Source organism: Rhinichthys klamathensis, unplaced genomic scaffold (assembly GCF_029890125.1).
Source record: "Rhinichthys klamathensis goyatoka isolate OS25496 unplaced genomic scaffold, OSU_Roscu_1.1 h1tg000076l_1, whole genome shotgun sequence".
Lineage (NCBI taxonomy): Eukaryota > Metazoa > Chordata > Actinopteri > Cypriniformes > Leuciscidae > Rhinichthys > Rhinichthys klamathensis.
In genome coordinates this window covers 3,327,140-3,339,115 of record NW_026606618.1, presented here as the reverse complement: position 1 = coordinate 3,339,115, position 11,976 = coordinate 3,327,140, and the positions used below count along the sequence as shown (strand labels likewise).

The 11,976-nt window shown below is 45.8% G+C and overlaps 1 protein-coding gene across 1 annotated transcript; it reads left to right on the top strand.

Moving 5' to 3' along the window:
* On the top strand, positions 1–3,318 carry tigara (TP53 induced glycolysis regulatory phosphatase a). The gene is made up of 6 exons (XM_056250994.1): positions 1–154; positions 789–826; positions 970–1,091; positions 1,530–1,607; positions 1,687–1,797; positions 2,616–3,318. The coding sequence occupies exons 1-6, from the start codon at positions 123–125 to the stop codon at positions 3,003–3,005; spliced, it is 771 nt and encodes a 256-aa protein (XP_056106969.1). The 5' UTR covers positions 1–122; the 3' UTR covers positions 3,006–3,318.
* Positions 3,319–11,976: the final 8,658 nt, after the last annotated feature.

The following is an 11,976-nucleotide window of genomic DNA, read 5'->3' as shown; positions in this document are numbered from 1 at the left end:
CAGTGCTGTCACCACAAAACAGCGCATATTTGAAACCGCAAGGGCCGTGACAGACTCCTGGATCAATGGATGAAGATCTATAACCTCACGACGCTGTTAACTGCATCGTAATAGCTGCTGCAATGCTCGCTTTTGGTTTAACAATAGTCCGACAGTAAGTTGGCTTTTCTGTTTTGTTTGCTTAATGAAAAAATTTTTCTCATTATACCTATTCATTCTACATTGCTATCTGATAATCACTGCATCATTGATTCAGTAACTCTAAATTAAAGTGACCTGATATTTTAATTATTTGCTAAAGTAGTTCTAAATATAGCTGTAGCAGAACGTCGTGGTGTTATAGAACGGTATTAATACATGAGGGCTGTCTGACATTTAGTAGAGTTTGAATATGCTAGTGGGAATTTAGTTTAAACTTTACTGGGCTCATATCATATTACTCCTGTCTGTTGTAACTTGTGTTTAAAGGGCAATACGAATCCCTCTTCCAGTGAAAGGTCAGAGGCAAACTTGATGTAACTCCAAAAACACCAAAAATATGTCCTACCCTCACTGTCCATGTTACATAGACATTTAAGTTATATAGTCTGTTGTCTTCATTGCTAGAGGTTTTGTAGAATCCCTTTCTTTTTCATTACAGCCTACAAGAATAAACGTGTGAAGTTAGGAACACCTCTAGTCACAATTACAACTATAGGGGTTTTCTTGAATTAAAATGATTGGTTACAACTGTGTGCTGGTTAGTAATAAAGTTTTTATTGATCACTATTACTGTTTTGGTTTACCAGTGGTGAGACGCAGTGCAACAAAGATGGCCTTTTACAAGGTATTTTTTTACAGGGGAAAAAACTGTTATCCATATTAGTACCCCTGCATTTATTTCAGGCATTAAGCATTACTCTTTTTTTTTTCTCTTTTTTTTTTTAATCTCACCACATGCTCCACAAACTATAATTTCTTTGCTTTTAGGTCAGAAAATAGACTCACCGCTTTCTGAAATTGGGATACGTCAATCTGAGGCTGCTGGCCAGTACCTCAGGGATGTAAAATTCACAAACGTGTTTGTCAGTGACATGAAACGTGCCAAGCAGGTAAGCAGAAACATACTAGTTCAAGTCTAGTAGAAACATACACGTTTGCCACAGGTAGAGGGAAATGTTTCTCCCCAAAATAAAAGAAACTCTTTTTAGGTTATTCTGTTCAGTGCTCATGTGGGTTAATAGAGCTGGAAATGCATGTTTCCCTGGATAAGAGTCAGTAAGCATTGAAGCGATATACCTATGTGAGTCGATTTTGAACATGATAAAGAAACCATCAATAATAGTCAAACCATATGTTAACAGACAAGATCTGTTAATTTGCAATATGCAACTGTTGCAAATGTTATTGTTATAAGGTTGCACATGCCCACTGAAGTTATAATCATATCTAACTAGTGTGTCATATTGGTTTCTTGTAACAAATATCACTTTCCTTGTGTGTATTCGTTTGTTAGGATGAATAATCACGTTTTTTTTGTAAAATTACAGACTGCGGAGATCATTGTGAGGAACAACAGAACCTGCCATGATATAGAACTAGTAGCAGATCGATCACTTAAAGAGAGAGTAAGTAGAGTACTGCTTGATAATATAAGAAAAATGTCTGATCAGAGTATATGCATCTCAGAACTATTTTTTTCTCCAGAGTTTTGGTATAGCTGAGGGAGGCCGAGTCATAGAAATGAAAAACATGGCTAAAACAGCCGGGCAGCCTTTACCAGAGTTCACTCCACCTGAGGGAGAAACCATGGAGCAGGTAAAATGAATGGCACTTATGTCAACAAAAAAAATAATAGTCAGTATAGCTGGTTTGTGATGAAAGAAAACAGCCACTCTAAATGGCAACACTGTACAAAACAGGAGTTTGTATTTTAATATAATATAACAGTCCATGTCCTATGTCCCATGTATTTAATATAATTTATTTAAATGAATTTTGAATTATTATCAATAAATAAAAAAGGATTTAGTGTCCAGTTCGTCACATTTTCAACAGAAAACAACAAATCTGATCCTAAACTTCTGTTTACCAACATGACATCATGACTTTGCGTAAACATACACGCCACTTTCAATTCAAGTGGCGTGCTATCTATACGCATTTTGAGCTATCCGCGTGTATGTCCACGCCGAAATCTTTTGCGTGTATGTCTACGCCATTAAATGTCCGAGTGATTCCGCGTGTATGTGTACGCCGTTAAATGTCCGAGCGAAACGAAGCAAAATCTATATCTACATCTGTGGAGCGATATTTCTTTTCCTAGGATGGTAGGAGAAGACTCATAAATGGTATTAACCCCAGTGACGGGTAGGTTTAGGGACGGGGTTGGGGTAGGTCATATATTTATATATACATAATACAGTAATATAACGTTAAGTCAAAGGCGTTGATAAACACGCTGAAAAGCGATTATGCGTGTTAATAGCACGCCAAAAATGGAAATACGAATTGGCGTGTCATACATACGCCATTTCATGAGATCAGTCATGTCTTTAAATGAGTTAAATGAGGCAAAAAACAAATAGTTATTTTTACTATATATATATATATATAAAAGCTTCTATTCCTTTCAGGTGAAGGTGCGAATCAAGGATTTTCTCAAGGCTATGATTCAGCGAATAGCTAATGACCATCAAGACAAAGTACAAGATGGTGAGACATCCATATCAGATGAAACCAATTGGGCTCCTGCAGGACTCCCAGATGACGGAGTCTTGAATGTTTCTGTCCATGCCTTGGTTGTTGGCCACGGGGCTTATATGAGCATAATGATGCGGCATTTTTTTGAGGACCTGAAGTGCCCCGTGGGCCGTGGTTTAGACCCAGCTCAACAGTTTTCCATCTGCCCGAACACCGGAATGTGCCGTTTTATTATCACTTTGAAATGTAGTAATGCGGGTTTTGCACTTTCAGACATGAAATGCGTGTTCATCAACAGAAGAGATCACATCAAGACTGATTAAGAACAACAATATATGAATAGAAAAGGCAATAAAATGTTTGCATGTCAAAGTTCAAGCACTTTACCCCGATTCATCATACAGAATTTTGTGCTATAACTTTTAGAAAGACAACCTTTACAAATATCTGATTTGATTTTTTAATATAACTTATGAATCCTATATTGTATACCATTCAGACACTGGCAGTATTAAATATTGTTTTTTGAAGATTATTAATTTTCTGCAAGGGAGTGTTTGTGTGTATGTAAGTTATTGATTTACTTTTAAATGGTATAAACGTGTAAATGTTAACTAAATAAATGTCTTACATCTATGTTGTTGTGTTTATATATAGCCACAATTTTGCTGTTGGGAAATTAAAAGAAGTTCTTTAGGTGAACTTCTGTTTTCATCTTTGAAGGATGACTGTCATGACCTGTTATTACTGAACCCGGAACCATGCATTGCTTGTGTATGTATTCTTGTGTAAAGACTTTTTAAAATGATATGCAAGAACACAATATTTTTATATATGCATTTTGTGCCTCATATTTGCATAAGAGTTGCGGCGGAGTGTCCTGACATGTTCAGCAGCACAGAACAGTCAATATTGAAGATATTCAGCTACTCTGACCTTGTTTTAAGGTGTTTGTTGAGTGAAGGTTTGAATTAACTCATGCACCCAAATCTGTTGACAAAAGAAAGGATAAACTGTTGGTTATATGCACTGCTTGCCTCTTAAAATTACATAATCACTAAAAACAAACATCAACAAGTCCAGCTGATACCAGTCCAATGCAAATGGAAACAAGTTTTAAACAGATTGTCAGTATATGGGCCATTACAGAATATGTGCAATCTGCTGTCCGACAACCAAAAAAACACATTTAAAAAGCATTTAAGTATTCAAATTCTAGATGTTTACTAAGATCCTTCTAATATCTATTGAATCCCACAATATTATTTAAAATATAAGTAAGCTTAATATATATAAAATCATCATTTATTGGGTACTTTCAACTGGGAGGGGGCTGTCCCGAACCCTAACCCCTAAATTTCAACTTGTGAAAATGATATTGAAATGTTTTTTTGTTTTTTTTCAATTTTTTCCATTGTTGTTGCTGCACCGTTCTGAATCATTTGTAGAGGTTTAGTTGCACATGATGGAAGTCCAGCCTGAAGAGCATTGCAGTAATCAAGCCGAGAATATGACCAGGGCCTGGACGAGAAGTTGTGTTGCATGCTCAGTTAGGAAAGGCCTGATCTTCCTGATGTTGTGCAGTGCATCCAGCATGATCGAGTTGTCTTTGTAATTTGGTCTGTGAAGGTCAGCTGGTCATCAAATTACTCCAAGATTTCTGACCGACCTTGATGGGGTGATTGATGATGGAGAAGTCGTGTTGTAGTGATGGATTGGCAGGGAGGACGAGAAGCTCAGTCTTTGCCAGGTTGAGCTGCAGGTGATGTTCCTTCCATGCCGAGATGTCCGCCAGACAGCTTGAGATACGTGCAGCTACTGTGGGCATTTTCCACAGTGGCATTTTCATGTCACTACCAAAACAGTGTGTTTAACTCCATTGGCTGAGACTGATTTGAACCACACTTTCATTGTAGATAGGTACCATCATTTTGAGGGAAATGTGTTCAAAAGTCTGATGAAATCTGTGTGTAACTTTAAGGGACGTCACTACCAAACACCTTTTTTCTGCAATTAAGTGAACTTTTTTGGGTGTACAACTGTTCAGCACCGTGCAACCATGTGCTGGTTATCATCTTTGAAGTAGGCTCAAAAGTATCTTAAATTGTCATTACCGAAACATGCCATCATTATTTTGGTAGTGACAAAAGGGAACACATAAACTTTTTCTTTGCGTTCTCTTACGACTCTTTCCCCGTAGCGTAAGCTAGCTTACGCTACGGGGAAAGATTCATCTTTTCTGAGAAATTGAAGCCAAAAATGATCCTATAATTTTGTATCTATTGTCAACGCAGTTCAGCTGCAGCAGAGCATGAGCAGGCTAGCTAGCAGCTCATTGGCTCGCTCACAGGGAACTGCTTAAGCCTATGAGGAGACACGAATGAACTCTCGGCCAATGAGAGTCTGACCTGCTCTCATTGCGTCAGAGCCCGCCGAAACGGGCGTGGTCAGAGAGTATAAATTCGCCTCTCAGGCTGTAAATTCTGATTTTCATCTCTTCAGCGAGGCTACACGCATCTGCTGATCCTGAGAGAAGCCGCCATCGTAGAAAAGGCACCTTCTAGCGAGCATCTGGGAGACTGAGGAAGCCGGCCGTCTTCGCCACCTTCAGCCGTCCTGCAAGCTAGCGCCATCCGACGGATTCATATCCTTTAATCAAAAGCTTCTTGTTTTGTGTGTGTGTGTATCTAAAAGAGCCGAGCGTCTTTGTAAAGATGTCTCGTTTTTCCTCCTGCGGTTCTTGCCGCGCTCCCCTCGAGACTGGAGACCGCCACGTCATCTGCGCTCTCTGCCTCGGATTGGAGCACACCGAGCTCGCCCTCGCCGATGGCGGCTGCGATCTCTGCGAGGAGATGCCGTTATCGACCCTGCGGGCTCGACTTCAGGCCACAAAAGCTGCTTCCGCGCCGCCTTCGACTTCGCCGCGTAAGAAGAAACGCCGCTCGCAAAGGCCGCCGGAACCCCAGCCAGAAGCATTCATCCCGCCGGAGCCTGTCGCCTCCCGCTCTCCTTCTCCGCCGCTTCCGGACATACAGTTGCCGCCGAGTGGCCGCTCTGTCGCCTCCGACGACGCCGCGGACATCAAGGAGACATGTTCGCTTCTCGCTTCAGACAGTGAGGATTGGTCCGGTTCTCACGCCTCTTCGGCCCGAGAATCCTCTAGGACCCGCGCTGGAATTGAGGAGGAATTAGTGCGCCTCCTCTCACAGGCCGTCGAACGCCTCGGGCTCGATTGGTCTCCTCCCCCCGAGCAGACCATCAACCGCATGGACGGCAGCTATTTCCGCCAGCGCTCGACTCCCGTCACTAAACGGGCCGCGCCCTTCTTGCCCGAACTGCACGCGGAACTCACAAAGTCCTGGAATGCCCCGCTCTCTGCCAGAACTCGCTCCGACTCTTCCGCCCCGCTTCGCGTTGTGGACGGAGCCGCAGAAAAGGGCTATCTTTCCATTCCCTCTGTAGAGGACCTGGTCGCCGCACATCTGTGCCCGCCCTCCACGAGATGGCGCTCATCACCTGTGCTTCCTTCTAAAGCCTGCAGAGCGACTTCGAGCTTCCACGCGCGCGCTTACTCAGCCGCCGGCCAAGCAGCCTCTGCACTTCACTCCATGACCGTCCTCCAGATTCTACAGGGTGATTTACTGCGTGAGTGGGACGAGAGCGGAAAAAATCCCCCATCAGTCGCGGATTTGAGGAGCGCTACGGACATTGCCCTTCGCGCTACAAAGTCTGCTGCTCAAGCCCTGGGGAGATGTATGGCCGCCATTTGTGTGTCCGAAAGACATTTGTGGCTCACGTTCGCCGACATGGGAGATTCCGAGCACGCCACTTTTCTCAACGCCCCGCTCTCTCCGTCCGGCCTCTTCGGATCTGCTGTCACGGGTATCGTTGACCGTTTCTCCGAAGTGCAGAAAGCCTCCCAGGCCATGAATCTTTTTCTGCCTCGTCGCGCTAGCTCCTCTGCAGGCCGCTCACGTGACCAGCCTCCTGCACGAGCCCCACCCCAGCGCCCAGCTCAGCACAGTCAGACTTCTCAGCGACGCCAGGGCGGCCGCCCTCGTTCTCGCTCCGACAGCCGCCACAGACCGCCGCCTCCCCGTGGGCCTCGGTCCAGGATCACGCTGAAACCCGATCACTCTAAGTCTGCCTAGCACAGCTGAGAAAAAGACGGCGCTCTCCCGCCGAGGCCGGACCGCCGTCAAAGTTTCGCCCTCTGTTAGTCCCCGCTCACGCGGCTACTACAGCAGTGTACCCCGCCATTACCAAGCCGGTTCCCTTTCCCGCTTGCATGAGCACAAACGCCGTTTTCACGGCGACCCAGAGAAATCTCAAAAAGAGCATAAAAGCCTCACGTGTAGAAAATGTGCCCACAACACTGTGTTCACTCATACACAAAAGCATTTCAGTTCCCGTGTGTCTCACAGAGCCCACTCTCATAAAGCGGTTCCTACCCGCTCGAGTGTCAGAGTACATAAGCGCGCCCACGAGCCCGTGTGCGCGTCCCACCTCTGCCCACTCTGTTACACGGCCCTTAAACTCATCTCTGAGTGTAAGTCCCGCTGTTATAAACACGATGAGCGCGCCCGCGCGGCCCGCTGTGTACAGCAACGGGGACCATGTAGCCATTCACCCCTTAGCATTACGCTTCAAAGCGTGGGAAGCTATTCCGGGAATTTCCCGCTGGGTGCTAAACACAATAAGGCTAGGCTATCGCTTACAGTTTCACCGCCGCCCTCCACGTTTCCGAGCTCGGCTAGAGACTACTGTGAACCCAGAAGCAGTGACTCTGCTCCGTTCAGAGATAGCGAAACTATTGTGCAAAAGGGCTATAGAGAGAGTCCCTCTATCTATGAGCGAGTCGGGGTTTTACGGCCGTTATTTTCTGGTTCCAAAGAAAGACGGCGGCCTCAGACCAATCTTAGACCTCAGATTTCTGAACAAAGTTCTCATGAAGAGACCGTTCAAAATGCTCACTATCAGAAAACTCCTCGCGCATGTGCGCCAGGGGGACTGGTTCATTTCACTAGATCTGAAAGATGCTTACTTTCAGATTCAAATAAATCCCCTTCACAGGCCATTCTTACGTTTCGCCTTCGAAGGCCAGGTTTATCAATACACCGTCCTCCCGTTCGGCCTATCCCTAGCACCCCGCACATTTACGAAGTGCATGGATGCGGCGCTCGCCCCCCTGTGGAGTCAGGGGCTGCGAATACTGAACTATTTGGACGACTGGCTGATTTTGGCACAATCACAGAGGGAGCTACTGTCTCATCGTACAGTCCTCCTCGACCATCTGAAAAACCTGGGCCTCTCTGTCAACTGAACAAAGAGCGCACTTCAACCCAGTCAGACTATCTCCTTCTTGGGTATAGAGCTAGACTCGGTCTCGATGACGGCTCGCCTGTCTACACAGCGCGCGCGCCGTGTGCAGCGTCTCGCCGCATCCTTTCAGATGAACAGACTCACACCTCTGAAAACTTTTCAGAAGGCGCTGGGTTACATGGCCTCAGCCTCCGCAGTGCTCCAGCTGGGGTTACTGCGCATGCGCCCGCTTCAGTTCTGGTTGAAGAGCCGTGTGTCTCACCGCGCGTGGACCACGGGCCGCCAGCTGATAAAGGTAACGCAGACCTGTATCACAGCTCTGCAGCCATGGACCATGACAGAATGGTTTCAGCGGGGCGTTTCCATGGGGACCTTTTCTCGCCGAAAAGTCATTTCGACAGACGCATCCAACATGGGTTGGGGTGCGGTCTGCGAGGGCTCACCGGCCTTCGGCCCCTGGTCAGCTCAGGAGAGTCTCCTCCACATAAACTGTTTGGAGATGCTGGCGGTCCAGAACGCGCTCACGCGCTTTCTGCCGCGCATTCACGGTCACCATGTGCTGATCCGTTCGGACAATATGGCTGTGGTCTCCTATCTAAACCGTCAGGGCGGTGTCAGATCCAGAATGCTCTTCCGGCTGACAGAACGCATCCTAGTTTGGTCCCAGTGTCACCTGCTCTCGCTCAGAGCGACGCACGTGCCGGGCCATCTGAACGACGGTCCAGACAGTCTGTCCAGGAACCCCATTCCCCCTGGCGAATGGTCCCTGCACACTCTTACAGTCCAAAAGCTGTGGCGAATATTCGGCAGAGCAGAGGTGGACCTCTTCGCCTCAGAAGAAAACACCCACTGCCCAATATTTTTCTCAAAACGCGAGGACGCGCTAGCCCAGACCTGGCCCAGCCGCCCGCTTTATGCATTCCCTCCGGTGTCTCTGCTACCACAGGTGCTTCAGAGAATCAGGGAAACACGCCACTCGGTGCTCCTCATAGCCCCGCGTTGGGAAGGTCAGACTTGGTTTCCGGAGCTCACTCAGCTGTCACAGACAGCCCCGTGGCCCATTCCAGTCAGAACAGATCTCCTCTCCCAAGCTCGCGGCACGATCTGGCATCCCCACCCAGAGCGCTGGGCGCTTCATGCGTGGGTGATCAACGACTACCCGTTGCTTTGCCAGAAGGAGTGTTAAACACGATCATGCAGGCTAGAGCGGCTTCTACTAGAAGGCTCTATGCGTCTAAATGGTCTGTGTTCTCTAAGTGGTGCACCGACAGAAACTTGGACCCACGGTCATGCGAGGTTCCTTCCTTGCTAGTTTTTCTCCAAGAGATGCTGGATAAGGGCAGGTCCCCTTCCACTCTCAAGGTGTATGTGGCAGCCGTCGCAGCGTTCGCTGAACCCCGGCGCGGCCAGTCACTGGGCAAAGATGGCTTAGTCATCCGCTTCCTCAGGGGAGCTAGAAGGATGAACCCCTCACGCCCCCCGTCGGTGCCGATTTGGGACCTTTCCATAGTTCTCGAAGCTATGAAAGCCCCCCCATTCGAACCGTTAAACACCGTGGAGCTCAAATACCTTTCGCTCAAGACTATCTTCCTGCTCCCGCTCGCGTCAGTGAAGCGTGTGGGGGACCTTCACGCGCTGTCTAGCAGCGCTTCCTGTCTGGAGTTTGGGCCCAATGACTCCTTAGTCGTTCTCAAACCTAGACATGGTTATGTCCCAAAAGCGATTGGTACCCCATTCAGGGCACAAGTTATTTCTCTATCGGCTCTGCCTGCATCCGATAGCGAATCTGACTCTAATCTCCTGTGTCCGGTCAGGGCCCTGAGATTATACTTTACTCGCACTGCTCCGGTCAGACGAGCTGAGCAGCTTTTTGTTTCGTTCGGTGGGCGCACCAAAGGGTTGGCCGCCTCGAAACAGACTCTGTCCAGATGGATAGTTGATGCCATTGCAGCCGCATACGCGTCAAAAGACCTGCCATGCCCTCTGGGCATCAGGGCCCATTCCACTAGAGGCATGGCCTCATCGTGGGCTTGGTCCAGCGGAATTTCCATTCATGATATTTGTGTGGCAGCGGGATGGGCTTCCCCCTCCACCTTTATCAGATTTTACAATCTGGAAGTTCCCACCTTGCAGGCTAAACTACTAGCAGTCTAGTATGTTACAGCTCTTCTGGTTGAGCTGCACTATAGGGAGTTATTCACGCAGACCGGTCTCGTTCTGTCCCTCCTTATCATGTGCTTATGTACCTCACAAATCCCCGGCCCGCTCCGCTGGCCTTTGTCTCATGTACATATTTTATTCCCACTCATAAGGGTTCCCCGGGGTCCCCCCTGGGACTCATAGTGGATGCTTAGCACGCACGGCGTTGACCAGGTGTTCCCGTAGCGTAAGCTAGCTTACGCAATACGAGAGAACCTCTCGTAAGAGAACGAATCGGTTACCTAACGTAACCTCGGTTCTCTCTAGATGAGGGAACGAGTATTGCGTTCCTGGCCGTGCTTGTGCTACTAGCGTTCTCGCTTCATTCTATGAAAACCAGAATTTACAGCCTGAGAGGCGAATTTATACTCTCTGACCACGCCCGTTTCCGCGGGCTCTGACGCAATGAGAGCAGGTCAGACTCTCATTGGCCGAGAGTTCATTCGTGTCTCCTCATAGGCTTAAGCAGTTCCCTGTGAGCGAGCCAATGAGCTGCTAGCTAGCCTGCTCATGCTCTGCTGCAGCTGAACTGCGTTGACAATAGATACAAAATTATAGGATAATTTTTGGCTTCAATTTCTCAGAAAAGATGAATCTTTCCCCGTAGCGTAAGCTAGCTTACGCAATACTCGTTCCCTCATCTAGAGAGAACCGAGGTTACGTTAGGTAACCGATTCGTTTTTCACGTACAGACGACAACGTTGTCAAAACAATCCACACGAATCCTCGAAACGACTAAAAACGCTGTATTATGCTGCCAGGCCAGTAGTTGGCGATGCCACTCTGTAAAGAAAAACTACACGCCAATAGACTGAACACGTAATACGTGTCATTTTCCACAAATTTGCCTCTTTTTTGTAGTTTACACGGAGAGAATAACAGTGTCGTTTTCAAAAACTTGCATTTTGAAACCCGTTTTCAAAAGTTTGTGTTTTCAGGCCCCCAAAACGCTGTTGTCGTGTAAATGAACAGCCAAAACACATAAACATTTTTCAGTTTTTAGTTAGTGTGTGAACGGCCCCTCAAACACAATGAAACTAAGCATCCGTTACAATCTTTATATTGATATTACTTGTCATTGTACTTGATTATCATCATCATCCACCATTAATCTTGAGATCTAGAAAATCTTGTTTCAAAAATAAAAAAGTATCATTACCTCACAAAAACAATTTAAACATTGTTTTTGTATAATGTGCTGGGAAATGTGTGAGAAACTAAATTTAAGAGATTTAATGGGAAAATCTGACACTCACGTCATAACATAAAACTTTAACAAGAACAGGAACAAAAAAATGTAACCCAATAATTTTATTGTTTGAATGGATTTTTTTTTTTTTTTTTTTTTTTTTTACATTTTTGCTAAATGAATTACACATTATAATCAATATAAATCCTGGTAAGTACTTTCTTAAGATTTCCTGCAAAGATGATTTCATTTAAGGGTATTATTGAACATACACTTTTAAAAAATTCTTTCACATTTGATAAATTGAAATTTGATCATTTTTCCGATTTAGATTAAAGACATCAATATAAAATGTAATAAATAAAAACGTATCAATACTTCTTCAATAAATAATTCAGTAGAGGTGGCCAGCACCATCTCATATATGTTTGAAACTATGATATTTAGGCCTACTGTCGACATGAAATATAATGATACAAATTGCAGACTCCAAACATTGCAAGAAAATAATTGCCAACTGCACGTGATTCTTAGTATTTCATGATATTACCTACATCAATCAATGAAAAAGGTTCTTGCACAGT

Excerpts from the sequence above, each read along its gene's own strand:
- tigara (XM_056250994.1), top strand. The coding sequence starts at position 123 with ATGCTCGCTTTTGGTTTAACAATAGTCCGACA. Across the intron at positions 1,608-1,686 it reads ATCGATCACTTAAAGAGAGA|AGTTTTGGTATAGCTGAGGG; the intron begins GTAAGTAGAGTA and ends TTTTTTCTCCAG. Across the intron at positions 1,798-2,615 it reads AGGGAGAAACCATGGAGCAG|GTGAAGGTGCGAATCAAGGA; the intron begins GTAAAATGAATG and ends TATTCCTTTCAG.